At 42.8% G+C, this 15,444-nt stretch overlaps 1 protein-coding gene across 1 annotated transcript; it reads right to left on the reverse strand.

Moving 5' to 3' along the window:
* Positions 1-429: 429 nt before the first annotated feature.
* On the reverse strand, positions 430-14,493 carry LOC142574045 (uncharacterized). The gene is made up of 6 exons (XM_075683222.1): positions 14,180-14,493; positions 7,817-7,994; positions 5,256-5,368; positions 1,270-1,346; positions 1,076-1,147; positions 430-934 (listed from the first exon to the last, which is right to left on the reverse strand). The coding sequence occupies exons 2-6, from the start codon at positions 7,955-7,957 to the stop codon at positions 513-515; spliced, it is 825 nt and encodes a 274-aa protein (XP_075539337.1). The 5' UTR covers positions 7,958-7,994; positions 14,180-14,493; the 3' UTR covers positions 430-512.
* Between the last annotated feature and the right edge of the window lie 951 nt (positions 14,494-15,444).

Consider the following 15,444-nt stretch of genomic DNA (forward strand, 5'->3'; position numbering starts at 1 on the left):
GGTTATGGTTGACAGCTTTTCGACGGTAACTATCATGTAAGAGAAGAGGACTAACCGGTGCCACACACAGGCACCAACCTCTCCTTACATACATTTGTGTAAAAAAGAAAAATAACTATTGTGTATCTGTCGTTGCATGCCTCTTACGGGAGCTAATAGCTTGATATCTCTGCAAAAGTGTCTATTTAAGCAACAGTAAAGAAAAAAACGAGCTAGAGGAAAAGGCTCAATATACTCATGTGTGATTATTTCACAGAGTGAATGTTTTCTAGCGCGTCTTTATTTGCAATTAGAGTTCATGTTGTTTTGTTTAGTTCTCTGCGATCTGACTCAGTGGCGTGTTATCCTTGGGAATTTGAGATCAACCAGCCTCAACCTGTAAGATTACGAGCACAAGGAAACAGACAAACAACACGCATAAGATTGCACTTGTTGTGGTGAAAAGTACTGCTATTTTATTGTTCAAAGCACTTTTCTAGCATTTTTCTACGAATAACAAAAGCTTTACCCATTCAGCTTTGTTTACCGCCACGAACCACCCCATCCACCAAGCACAGCTTATCACGAGGTTTTTTCTTCTCTGGGGTCAAGCCGTCCACCAGGCTGAGCTTATCACGAGGGGCCTTGTTTTGTGGGGCCAAGCCGTCCACCAAGCTAAGCTTATCGCGCGGTGCCTTGTTTTGTGGGGCCAAGCCATCCACCAAGCTAAGCTTATCGCGAGGTACCTTATTGTTTGGGACCAACCCCGATTCTAATGAAAGTGTTCCAGGAGCCTCTCTCTTGATTCTCTTCTCCGGCATGCAGCCAGAACGATTCCAGGTGAACTTCTTCGTCTGTCCAGCCTTTGCAAGAGAACTTTGAATCCTTTCCATTGTGATCGCAGATACTTCAGACGTTGGCTCCTTCAGTGCTATTATAAACCGTGATCCAGTTCCTGTTAGAGACAGCCACGGTGAAAGCAATGTATTGGGCACTCTAACAACTTGAATGAGCTAAATCAAGAGGTTGACCGATTTTTTATCACCACTACAACAGTAGCGGGTGTCAATAGTCGTTCAACTTGTATGTCACTTACCGCCTTCCCAGCAGTGGTGAATGAGGGCCCAGGACGCATAGTCCGTATCCAAAACCTGGTAAGATTTGTTATCTTGAAGAAAGGGAGAAAGAAAGAAAGCCAGGCGTGAAATTCATTGATAGAAAGCTTAGAGAAGTGGAATGCTGCTGACACTACTCCATAAATTTTTATTGCAGCTTCTGAGCGCTACTTACCGTGCGTATAAGCGTACCGCTTATCACCGTTCTTTCGTAGCTTGTACAAGGAGGTACTTGATAGAGCACCACTCGGTCTGCATATATCAACATAACGCTCACGAATTTTGTCCGAACAGTTTACATATCAAGATGTTTTAACACAAGTTACTAAATTAGTTCAGCCTCTGCGAGTTGATCAATGAGACTTCTTCGCACACGAGTACCTCCGGCTAAGGAGCCTTTCTTGGTATAATAGCACTTGAAGATGTGCACCAGTTATTCTACTTTCCATTTCTTGAAGTTAACCTAATACTAAGACCTGTAAAGAAAGCGAACGCTCAACAATGTATTTTGATGTCCATCATAATGATAGCAAATCGAGTGCTAGCCTTTTTTCTTCATTGTAGCTACATTTGTGGCGCCAGTTTCGCGCATGTTTTCCTTCTCAGTCACGTGATAAATCGCGTGCGGTGCGTTTACTTTACATTTTGTAGGGCTGCCTACACCTCTGGAAAAACTGAAGATACCAAGCATACCAAGCATACCAAGCTTGGTATGCTTGGTATGCTACCAAGCATGGTGAGCATACCAAGCGCCTGCTTAAGGTAACGAGCACTGTTGATGCACTGAAATCCAACCATCTGAAATAACCAAAAAGATATGAACAAAACGTCAAAACTGCTGTGGCATATGGTGGCTATGGTTATAGCCTCGGCAGACGCATTTCTCGTGTTGCGACCCGACACGTCGGCCGGGCTGCCGTGCCTCTTTGTCGACACTATTCTTGTATTGGGAACGTTAACAAAAGTGTACCTCGCTACATTTGGGCGTATAGTGATCATGCTCTTACCAACAATTGAAACGATTGTGCTGGTTTCTATGCTTTCGTATGAACCATTAGCTTTAAATGCCATGTATTAACGCGTGTCGTGTCGCAGAAAAGCCGGTGTCGTCGGCGTTGGTGTTGGCGTCAGCGGCGTTGGCCGTGAGCGATAAATCCCGCAAGGCACTTCATAAATAAAAAACATCTTGCAAGATGGGCTGGTGGGAACCAAACCAGGGTCTCCGGAGTGTGAGACGCAGACGCTACCACTCAGCAACGAATTCGATTGTTCGAAGCGGGACAAAATCGCCTCTAGTGAATGCGGTGTTGCCTTAGAAACGTGCCGTAGAATGTTATACTGCAGTGTATATCGGTAATTATGACCATGTAAATTACCGAAGTCGCAGTTTCACGAGTAGCGAAGTACGTTTCCGCTGCATTTCTTCTGCGCTCTGCGCACACGCAGAGCCATCTTGCGGCAAACACAAAAGACCCCCTCCTCGCTTTGTACGGTGCTGCCCCGACACGTGGCGCGCCACTCGCCCCATGGTTGCGTCCGCATTCATGGCGCGTCGCGGCCCGGTTGTCTGTGCCTTTCGCGACGTCTAGCTCGCGTAGATCGTTTGAGTAGGCGGTGCGAACGGGGTGCGATAACGCTATCGCGTTCCACTCTTGAAGGCGAAGCTTAAGCGTCCTCCATTTTTTTCGGAGAAGAATATACGCGATAACTTTTACGTAGCTTTACGCCACGTGTCTAGCTATTCTTATTGCAGTGGCTTACATATACTATCTAAGGAGGAGATACTATAAACACAAAAGGAGCTTATTATCCGAATACCGTCGCATTTCTTCAAAACTTTGTCAGCACGACAATCTGGGCTTGCCCTTGGCCCGTTACGGCAATGTAATTTTATGAATAACGTTATTTAATACTATATTTATTCAACATTCTGGAACAGTCTTACGCTTCTTTGTCTGCTCATTACGCAGTACTTGTGTGGTCCATGTTTCGTGGAGTACCTACTTTGGAACATCTCTGCTTAGCTCACAACAAATACAGCGTTAATTCACTTTGGAACAAAGCAACTGATGTTTTCTCATCAAACGCTTTGCGGGAAACGCCGCAGACTAATGTACAGCAGAAAATACTGTAAACACTGCTGTGAGAAGCACTTGACGCAAAATTCTTATTTGTGCGTCATGTGTGCCTGTTCTGCACCTATGTCAATTAGGTACTTCCCTTAATAACGAACTTTCCATGCGATATGATTTTAAGCACAGTAAGCACATAACTAACTTTCTAGTACCTTTCAAATATTTTGAATCTAAGCAAAGGTGTGAGTATAGCAAATATGTGGTTTCTAAGCAACAGTAGTCATATCAAAGCTGCAGCTTTCTCTTAGTTATCAAATTTATCGTAGAAGCTGTGTAAGCTACCAAGAAAGAGAACGTCCAAGAATGTCTTGTCCACTGGCATTTATTGAGATCCGCTAGTAAGCTATATTTTTTATAATTCAGAAAATTATTTACCTCAGTAAAGCATGGATTGCGTAATACTAGCAAACACTGAAAATATAAGCATTATCCCGCGGTCAGACGAGCCTGAGAGAAGCGCTTAGATGTGTGTCAAATTATGAAGGTACCATGGGGAAGCGAAAAAAAGAGTACTCAAGTATATTTAGGTCCACCAGCAAGATTTTAATCAAGTTCCTCTTGTGCAGATGGATTGATTCTATGCTAATAGCATTAAGACAAAGCCACGACACCGTCAAGCTTATCTTCTCAAATAATTGTTTCTGTTTGAACATTTCATTTGAGCTACACGCTATATCTGTAAGGTCTACGTTCATGGCTAAACGTCACGTAGCTTCGGCGGTAAATATGTAAACAATCTGAAGCATTTTCATTCGAAAGACAACAGTACATTGATCAAACTTTCCAAAGGTTGAGCCTGCAGCACGTGACGACCGTTGGTGCTTTCGGAAATACACGTGGCTGATTATATCAAGAACAGAAGCTGGCTAATGTTGACATGATTGTCCAGCTAGCAGCTCATTATATTACTTATGTAGTGGTGACTGGAAACAGATGAATAGCAGTACATATAGCCGAATCACGTACAAACCTAGCATAACAGGTCGTCAACGGGGCGGAAGCGACAATAAAGCAAAAATGGGTTGTTTACGTTCCTAGTAACAACGACATGAAGCAAACCGGCAATGACGTGGTTCACTGGAACTGCCTAGTAGAATAGCAAATAGCTAATTAAGAGCCGAGAACATGCGCTGGCGGCCCTTGGAACAGTGGCATAAAGGGAACGAGGGGACGTCAGTGACAAAGAAACGAAGTGACGACCAGATGCCCAAGTGACGGCTCACCGCTATGATGTGAGCTATGTTAATAGCGGCCTACAGTAGGGTACAGTACAGCGCAAGTGAAATTGATGGCGCCGTCAAAGGCGTATGCCTTCGGACGCTGAAATCAAACACGTTGCAAATGCGGCGCGAATATGGCCACCATAAGCTCGAGCACGTGGTGCATGTGCGCGAGAATGAGTAACAGTGCACATAAAGTGAGCGTTCGTGCTTGGAGGTTTTGCTGTCAACCCACAACTAGGAGTCCATTTCCTCACCCCCATGTATTGGCTTTATCAGTTTTCTTTAAATCCCCTTTAGCTGATGCAGCAAATTTGATCGCCAAACAGTCAGAAGGAAGGACATACTTTCTCCAACGCCAGGGCAGATTCGGGTGTTTGAATGTGAGAGCGGCACCGCGCACGGAAGCACATTTGTCAATGTGCCAAGGAGTTCATTTTGCCGCTAGTACCTGTACGCTCGGTTTGCGTTGGACCTACACTTGCCGGCACTAGCTCCATTTCCCGAGAACTGCGCTCCAACTTTCGATGTTTCGGCGTCATTTGTAATAATATTCTACAGGCCCTCGCTTTTCTCGTTATGTGTGTTCGTAAATAGTGCAATGCTCACCCACAAAGTCCACTACAAGGTTACCACAGTGAGTACCGTTCATAATTTTTGATTTTCCGGAGCCACTTCACCTTCGTTCACTGAGACACGTAGGCCTAACGTAAACTACATTACAAAAGAATAAAGAATTCGTGAAAATATAAATTCTTCATTAAAATAGAACCACTCTAACAACAGGAATAAACAGACTATCTTACCCTGGTTTGGTCTGGACTGTCATGGTTTCATTTGATGGAAAAAATCTCATTGCGATGCAGACTTCTTCTTTATTAGGGTGGTGCAGCACTTGCAGCCACTCTACTCCTTCAAGCTGAAAAGTTGTAATATATTGTTGTAATATTTGTAATATATTGTAACATATCAGTCAGGGCTTTCCTGTGGCATTATACGTAATCAGTGCACACCAAGGCTACCGGCAATCATCTGCTACTACCACAGCTACTCACTGCGCCTTCAAATAAAATCGTAAAATCTGCGGATTACACTAATGCTCGCTCAAGGCTTTTCGGCTGCTACGGCTTCTTGTGGTAATTATTTTAACTCCAACCGAGCATCTGCTTCGTCATTTTGTAAGTATTCAAGCGGGATCATGTAGACAGTTTATTGCAGCAAACTAGCGGCATTAGAAACCTGTTCTTTGAAAGAAACAAGGTATCTGTTTCGACGAAATAAAACGGAAAATACGTAGCACAGACCAGCACACAACTGACAGAAACCAAACAAAAAGAAGAGCAAGCAGAACGCAGCATTTGCGTCTCATTTAAACGTGATTAACATTCTGTCTTTTTTTGCTTCTATATATTCGTAGTTTTTTGTAGGAAGCGAAGATTGTCAATTATATTTAGTTGTATATTTTACTGAGAAAAAATTTTTGATGTTAAGATGCTACACATTCTAGGCAGAAAGAGGTTACGTGCTCATGGCTTTGTCGTGGATAAAGTGCGAGATTTGAACTGAAGCATTAACCAGACGATTTACATTGATTTATGTATACGATTATAAAAATATAAGAAGTGCAAGTCAGCACGCAGTCCTCCCGTACAATGTGCCATCTACACCAGCTAGCCAATTTCAGAACACATAAACTGTTCCGAGGCGTGCCTCCGGCCCTTGATGTGTAGTGCGGATAGTGTGACCGTGCGACAATAACAACCATATTAATCCCTATGGCAATAAAATAACGCAACACGAAACTGTGCTTCTACTTTCGTGGACATAAAAGGTTAAGCTTAGTATCGCTTGCCATAATAAGCAGTATGCGCAGACGGTATTGTAAAATTATTTAAAGTGCATTTGAGTCATCTGCTCTAATCAAGCAATAAACAATAACGGTTATTACGATCTGTACTACCACAGCTGAATACTCTTCTATATTACAATTAGGTAGGTTGCTGTTTCCCTGGGTTAATATACTCCTAAAAAGGCGTCTGGATGTCATCTGAGAAGTGTAGAACTAGGGTCTATGTGAAGCTTTTATTCAGTGTTGAGTGCAATTCTTGTTGTTGAGAATCCCCAACAGTAACTAGCTTTAGGTATCCCTTTTTCCGTGTTTTATTTATTTACAAGTTTGGCTACTAAAGAACGCAATATTACTCATCATGTGTCGCTGCTGTACGCTGTTAATATTGAATGCAAATAGCGACGCGATAGGCGTAGTCAAATTGACAAGGAATCTGGTCAACACTAAAATTTTTCGATTAAGGAAACTGTCTCCCTTTCCCACATGTGTTTTTCGTTAGCGTTAGCTGTCTGAGCCGTTAGAGTGAGAGCTGACTAGATAAAAGAACCCTTAGTATATTAGTAACAAACTGTGACAATCACTGTTTATACTAGAGTGAATATAAATTAGCTAATGAATAAAACAACGCGCCGGCTGCCTTTCGTGCTTCTTTTTGTTAGTTCCTAAGCCGAGAAGCAGTATTCATGCACTCCATGAAATTCAGTCAATACTCCTACTAAAATTCCTTGCTATTAGTAACAAGAAAACAAGGTAGGCTTGCAAGTTGCTTGCCAAGGCGTTCGCTCAGTTGGCGGGATGATAACTAGGCTGCATTTTGATTAGCAAGCACCTCTATTCTCCGAAACATCGCGCTTACGTAAATCTCTAAGATATTTCATTGGTTACATATAGAAATCCACGCACGTATCCGAAGTCGTTACGGAACTTGATTTTACAGTGCAAATTAGAGTGCCAAACGAAAAAATGTGAGCCTACGCATAGAGAGAGAGAGAGAGAGAGAGAGAGAACAACTTTAGTGAAAATTCCTGCAGAGTCGGTTAGGCTCCCTCCACGCAGGGGAGGACAAGCTTTTACCGCGACGCGGCCACTACGTCAGTCTCGTGCATTGTGCTCCTCGAGGTCTTGGTTCCTCGCTACTTCCGTGGATCCGAGAGGGCCGCCGCCCCCTTCCTGGGGGTGCTGCCCCCCTTCTCCTTGGGTTCGCGAAGTCGCTGCCTCTCTAGAGCTGCCGATACCTGCGAGACCGAGCCTACGCGTATGTGCAAGTTTAGGATGATATTGTACTCCGTGGCAGTGAATTATAACCTCTCTTGCAGCGATTACTGGTTAGAACGTGTGTATAACCGTGTCTTAAGATCAGTGCAGTTAGGCATTGGTCCCATGTATCTCTTTGTATCTCGTCAAAATTTCACCGCGAAATAATCACAACAGTACTTGAAACCAACTAGAGCATCTTGTTTGCTTTATCATCGAATTCGAAGGCAAAACATGGTCAAATTGGGCTTCACTAACTCCTACCTTTTTCCAGTCAACATCCATCACTGCCTCTAGAACAGGGCATTTCAGACCCGCAGTGAACGCTGGCTGGATCGTGTGATCAAAGAAAAGTTGCACTAACGCAATAAGTTTCAAGCACCTGATGTGCCTCTCGTGCAACATCTTTTGAACTGCAGATCCGTTGTATACAAAAAAGGTGCTGTAAAGAGTAATTGAATCACGTTAGAGGCTGTTCGAGATGATAATCCCAAGAAATTGTATGTTTTCAGTGTTAGCCTGCAGGTATGCTTCCAGCAGTTTCCTTTATAGAATTTTTCGGTACCACCACAAGGTTTCCACATTTACTACGTAAACTGAAACAATAACAATAGTTTTAACTCTCAAAGGATACAAAATATAAAGAAAAAATCACGCCATACAAAATTGACTCAGCAGTATACTGTAACTCTGTTGGAAGAAAATTTCGCAACATTCTTTCTCAAAAATTTAACACAACATAGGGGATGGCATACTGAGCACTTGATCCAACAAAGAAAACCAAATGACTCTAAGAACCGCTAACACATCGAAGAATGTAAAAATGGGAAATACGCAGCTGAATCCCATTTAGAGATGTTTTCAGGAAAAACAACGGCGTCCTTGATAAGCTGCCTACATAAATTGTATATCCTCCAAAACTCTGCTAGCCTACCTGCATACACTGCGCTCAAAAGCTCTGAACGTTTCTACAATATCGCAAAACACCAGCATTAAGAATAACACAATATTTGAGGGACCTTGCCAAAACTATAAATAGACTATGTATGGTATCACATTTCTAGAATACCGGGTGATCATTTTGCTGTTTAACATTATCTTTAAATAACACCTTTGGCAGATAGCATAATTATCCTCCTTGAGCTGTATCATTCGCAGCGTACATTACTAGCATGAGAATTCCTAACACACGTTCAAGTAATTAACGAAATATGACAAGTTTCTAATGAAGTACTTTACAGCACATGTTGCAATTTACGAGCTGTAGCCAGTGAGGTTGTAGGGCGTATTCACTTGAAATTAATTTGCAGGTTGAAACCAGTTTCGAGATGTTATTTTTGCCCAAAGTGCGCGACGAAATACATGAGCGTTCTAGTTAGTTATGTGCTTGAATGTGCATCAGAGGTCTCTTGTTAAAAGATTAAAATTCAAAAGTGAGGGACTGCAGATTTGGACCACCTAAGGTTCTGTAACGTGCACCTAAATCTAAGTGCACGAATGTTTTCGCGTTTCGCCTCCATTGAAATGCGGCCGCCGTGGCCGGGAGTTGTTAAAAAATTAAGCAGAACAACAATGCATCTTTTACGGCAAGTTTGATGGTGCGTATCTCTAAACTCGTGTCATGCGAAGAAGAGAATGAGCCACCGAAAACCAAGGCACTTGTCCCACAGCGGCAGTGGTGGAGGCAAGCGTCCAGGCAGCAGCCGTGGATGTTCTAGCATAGATAAGCAAAGCAGCCGACAAAGAAAGAAGGTCCGAAGCATAAGGCGCCGCTGCCGGTCCGGGAGCGTCGATCGTGTAACCAGCGCTGATACTAAGCATGGCGTGCTCAGGATACGCCAGTATTTGAGCATCTTGGAGCCGCAGAGAAAGTTACGCCAAGGCGAAAAAGGTTCCAAGTGCCTCGCTGTTTAATTGTAGCCGAAGCTAGCGGACGAGGACCGGCTAAACTGACAAAAATACACGAAGAGGAGGGTGATGTGAAGCTGAGCACAGAGGCAACAGCAAGAAGTTACAGCGCAAAGTAGAGTTGTCTTACGTTATGATGGTATTTTGACGCTAAATATGATGTCATGCAAATTTCTGCTGGTCACGAAAAGAGGAAAACTGTTTTCTCTCAAACTATGATAATTCAAGCATTCACTTTATTTCACATCTCAAATAAAGAAGAATCAATACTCGCTCTCAGGTTCTTAAAATGCAAACTGTCATGCGTCAAATCGCAAATCCTCAAAAGATTGTGACCTAAATTTTTGTAGCTAATTTTTAAAGTAAGCTAGTCTTTTTTTTATCTAACCCTTCTGTTCATCTCCCTGCGATTCCGGACTTACGAGAAGCTGTAAGGCTTACCTTTGTATAGATAGAATTCTTCCGGTACGGAATCTGCACCGATATTCAGTAAATTCTGATATCCTAGGCGTATTTTGAGACAAACGATAATTACATAACAGTGATAACACGATGAAGTCGTATCACACTACCACGGGCGTGATACCTGGCGACTGGCACCGCGCGCGTGCCAATGAGGTACCGGTCTCGTTATTCCGGTAGTGTCACGATGCGAGTAGCCGCTGTCGCTGATGTCAACTAATCAGGCACGCCTCCATCTTCTCATCGTACCTGGGCTTTGTTCTGAACTCTTGTCATTTCTGCCACTTCATTCTTCATTTAGCCTCCCCTACCTAATTAGACCGAAGTGTCATCCATAATAACGCGTTAACCCTCTCTCACACTCTTGTTAACATCTGCAGTTTTTAGGCTCTCCCGTTTATTTTCGAGAATGCTGTCTCTCTAACCATTCAAACTTAGCATACTGACGAGACAAACTATCGGTTTGAGAGTTTCTGGGTCTCGCATTCCTGCGGTGAACGTGAGCACCTAAAAAATCATATTTGAGCTAGGAGCTATTTTTTGAGCTAGGAGCTATATTTGAACTAATTAATTGGGTGACATCAGCTCCAATGCACGTGCTTTCGGGAGTGCCTCGGGGCTCTGTGCTTGGGCCACTTTTGTTCCTTGTTTATAGTAATGATTTAGTATTAGGCCTTAAATCAACCATTAGACTGTATGCCGACGACTGCGTCATGTATCGTACAGTGCAATGTCAGGCCAATACAACTGTCTTACAGGACGACCTTGAAAAAGTGTCTATCTGGTGCAAGCGGTGGCAGATGACTCTGAATACTGGTAAATGTTACCATGTGCAGTTTACAAAGAAAAAGAAAAATTCCCCGCTTCCTATTGCGTAAATAATACTGCGCTCAGTACCGCTAAGGATGTTAAGTACCTCGGAGTTACATTTTCTGAAACGCTTGACTGGACTAATCATATTGACTCAATCAGCGGAAAAGCTTACCGTCTTCTTCACTTTTTCCGACTAAATTTTAGGCATTCTCCTTCATCACTGAAGGTAACCTTGTATTTAACAAACGTCAGGCCTATTCTAGAATATGCATGCGTTACCTGGAATCCATTCGCTAAAAACCTTACAGACAAAATAAAACGCGTCCAGAAGCAAGCAGCACGCTTCGTAACAGGAAATTATAATTTTACTATCAGAGGATCCGGAATACGGGAAGGGTTGGGTTGGAAAACTCTTTCTTCGCGCAGGAAAATCCTAAGATAGAAATTCCTTCACAATTTATATAAAAGTAAAACTGGTATCGACAAAACACTGTTCATCAAGGAGCCGCATTACGTTTCATTTATAGGAGAGACCACGCTAACAAAATTAGAGCTTATCAGCGCCGTACTAATGTGTTTAAGTATTAATTTTTTCCTAACACGATTAACGATTGGAATGAGCTCCCTAATGAAGTGATGGCAGCGTCTAGTATTGAAAATGCTATTGCGAGCCATATTCTTTGATTGCTCTGTTATTCATCTCTACACATACGCTCCTTTTTTTTTAGTTACTTTGTTATTACTTTGTTTAGTATTTGTTAGATTGTCTTCCGCTTTTGCGAATTTCAGCGCTTAAGCAATGTTGTATTTACTGATGTATTATTTTGATGTTGCTGAATATGTTTCCATTGTGACCACCTGTATTTTAACCCCCCTACGATAATGCCGTGCAAGGCGATGTAGGTATACCGAATAAATAAATAAATAGGAGGTCTTCCTAAATTCTGGTTTTCATCAACGCTAATACTCCCGTATCGAAGCTTCATACACGGGCTCTCTCAGTTAATTTGAGATAAACATTAAATATATGCAAATACTGCGTAGCTGGAAGAAGGAAAGTAATGTTGTTTTCCGTCGCTTGGAGATACTTGGATCATTCTTGCATTTCGCCTAATTTGAAAATTAGTATTAATTAATTAATCTCAAATTCTCAAATATTATAATTAGTTGAAAAGTGTCAATGAGAGAATTGTAGAGCAGCATGAAAAACTCCCGATACAGTTTTTTGTCGCTCAGTACGTGCTACACCAAAGTGTTGGTGTAGCAACACTTTGGTGTTGCTACACCAAAGCGCCTAAAGCAGCCAGTCGGGCGGCAATTTTGCGTGTATTCCCGGGCTTCTTTCACGCAGATGAGCATGCGTTGTCAATTAATAACAGAGAAGGAACTAACTTGCTCGATCATTGCATTCCATGCAAAGGATGTGTGCCACAGCTCAAGAAAGTTCTAGGCAGAAGCAGGAACAAAAAGCCCCTGAATTTGACGTCTGTTTTTTTGCATCAAGGAAATAGGCAATGACTGCGTAAGCGACTCTTCTGTTACCTTGTATTATGCGGAAAGCAATTTTCTGCCCAGCTTTTGCTGACTTCAGGCAGGCTGGATTTGCCATCTCCGCCTCCTACCATTTCCTTTCTTTTTCAGCACGTGTGAACACTGCCTATACAAGCAACTTCGAAACGAATAAAACCAGTTGATAGTTGGCGCTCTTTCCGTCTACTTCTTTTTTTATTGTGTTCGTCCTTCTTTACACGCAACTCTCCCTAACACAGCGATGCACCAAGTGGCCCTGCGAGAAGAACATCTAAACTAATACTTTCAATCTAGTGTCGCCTAAGTGATGACCAAGGAGAGCATGTTTTCGTTTGAATTTGAACGTCAAGGAAAAGAGCCTAAAGCTATCTGTACGGCGGAAGTGGTCAGCTTGACCGTCGCTGTATAGGCCCAATAAAACACATTTCGGAGTTCTAAACGAAAACTTCATAATGGGTCTTTTGCCAACGCCACGTATTGAAGCGCACGTAGCGATGTAAAATTTCATGAAATCTTCAGGGGCGTGGGGGAGAAAACAGATTTCTTTCGTGTTCTTAAATAGAAAGAAAGACGATTGCGCACATAGGTATGAAAAACCCAATAAATTTATTTCTCCAACACTGAAAAGGATATAATTGTTACATTACTACATCCCAAAAGTTTGAACAGAGCGCTTACAGGTTCATAACCTGGGTAAGATTTCACATCAAGGCATTGATCTCGAATCAGAGCGTCAAGACCGACATTTGTATCAACCTGCGTTCGATTCATTTCCGCTTGACGCGTCAACGATTCGCTGTGGAGCGGATGAAGCCTTCCGTATATTGAGGTTCGAGTGCATGTACACAAGCTTTCGTGCGCGATCCTCTGGAAGCCTGTTGTGTATCTTAGTGTGCACATTTCCAAACTAGAGCTAGTTTCTTTCACATGCCGCAGAAGAAGCGGGGAATCTGCAGCACGCGACAGGCGAGGCAGAAGGTTTTTCGGTTGCTTCGGCTGAAGCAGTCTTTGCCACCACGAGATGGAGCCAGATCCCTCTCAGGCTCCCAAACTCCTCCTTTTGACTATACTTTAGATCCCTCGGAAACAGCCGCATGACAGCAGAATGATTCTGCGGGGAAGCTCTGTATCTAACTTTTTTTTTCATGTTATCCTGGACATAAAAAGCAAAAAAGTTATTTTTTCGAAATTTTACACATTTTTTTTTTCAACCACTTACACGTCTAAGCGTACGAGCCACGAAACCTTACGCATTTCAAGTAATTTGGTTAGATGGCTGCTAAAAACGCAAATGTTAAAAGGAGGTCGACAGCGGAATTGATGCAGAAAGAGCCTCGGAATGTCAAAACCCGCGTATGGAAGATATTGGAGCCAACGAAATTGATCCCTGAAGTCAAAGTTATTCATGCTTGTTTCATATTTGAACGCCAGAAAGATTTGAGATGGATGTTACCAGCACTTAAGAACAGGTGAGGTACGATCCAGAGCACCCGGGCCCGGGGGGGGGGGGGAATAGTGAAAATACAGCTGACATTGCAACTACGACTGCAAAGAAACCAACGACGCAGTCTCGCCGCGCAACAAGCATCGGATTTGAAGGAAAGCTAGAAAGCTTGAATGCTTCAAGTTGGATGAAGCGAAGCAAGCTCAATAAATATCGTCACTAAAATTGAGAAATTGAGCTTAACGCCAATAATACGAGTAAGAATATTGGTAAATTCTATGGAAAGCACGAAATGTACATAAGAATTTCACCAGATATAATAATAGAACTGAAGATGATACGCTTTCACTTATATCCCAACTTATTCGCTGGAGACGATGAATCACTTGAGATATTTTGAGTTCTCTTGAAGACGAACTCATCCCCTATGCTTTTTGAAGAAAAGTAATATATCACCATTTTGCACTGACCTTGAGCCGGTGGACCAAACCGTCAATGCTTCGACTGCATGAGCAATATTAGAATGAAGTTTAGTAGATCGTAACAGGTTCCACCGAGAAGGATTAAGCTTCGTTTTTTGGTGGCGTTGCTTCCCTAATGAGACTCAACGACGCGTCGCACCTCGGGAAGAATTAATTTTTTTTAAAGAGTTGCTTCTTTTAGCACGAAACTAATTTAACAACACTGAAGCTGCGTCAATTGACGACTGGGGACCTATGCACCCAATATGAACGGCAACGTCTCCCGATTTGTTGGCCGTAACTGAAGTGCCTGGGTCAAAGCCTTCCGCGGTACTATGAGTTCGGGATTCTGATGCAGGTGGCTAGAACCATAATAAAGTTACATGTGGTATGCGTCACGACGCAGCCGGCAGGATACGTCGTTCTCGGAAACGCACGGCAGTTCCCTTCTGCGTCTAACGCTTGATTAAGTTAAACCGTTATTCCCGACACGTGACAAGCCACTGTTTGTGCGCAGCGAATCCACTAACGTCAACGATATAACGGTAATTTCGGAGCAATGGTTACACTTCGTGTCACCAAGGCAAGCAATGTAACCGAACCGTTCAATAGTCACTGAAATTTACTTGCCTTTCTGTCAGGACATTCGTCACTTTAGAGTAGATTATGCGTGTTACAGTCGTAGGCTGCGTTCCGCCGCCAGACAGCACGCTGTGACATTCCTCGGAATCGACCTCCGCAGCTGCATGCGTTCGCCGAGCTAATTGGAAGAAGACTCGCGCCACTTATTTGACGTGAACGACGTAACAAAACGCAAAGAAGGAAAGAGAGCTCTATATGTTATCAGTTTTGATTTGGGCGCTAGTAAAAACACTTGGTCCACTCATTTTTTGTTTGAAGTGGTGTTAGAAGCACAACGACGTTCTAAAAAAAGCATTTTTGATTTCAACTATCAGGCGATGCATGCTTGTTTTTATCTGTGTCAGGACAAGTTTAAGCCTGCGCGGAAATCGGTGTAGCTTTCCCAGCTGTAGCACATAGTAGACTTAAGCGTGTTTGGAGCAGAAGGCATCAAGTGCATGTTGTACGAGCACTGGCACATATCCGGTGCCTCTTTTTGCTGGCTTCAATGCATGCGTACCAGACTTACGTGCGCTATAAAAAAGAGTACTTAAAAATCGTGAGTGGTGCGATCTCACTATACTGTATAGTGCTCAGAAAGTGTCCAAATAGATCAAAGCTTTATCATGACTTTCTGCAGTTTCTATTTCAAT

The sequence above is a fragment of the Dermacentor variabilis genome, chromosome 3, assembly GCF_050947875.1.
Source record: "Dermacentor variabilis isolate Ectoservices chromosome 3, ASM5094787v1, whole genome shotgun sequence".
Classification (NCBI taxonomy): domain Eukaryota; kingdom Metazoa; phylum Arthropoda; class Arachnida; order Ixodida; family Ixodidae; genus Dermacentor; species Dermacentor variabilis.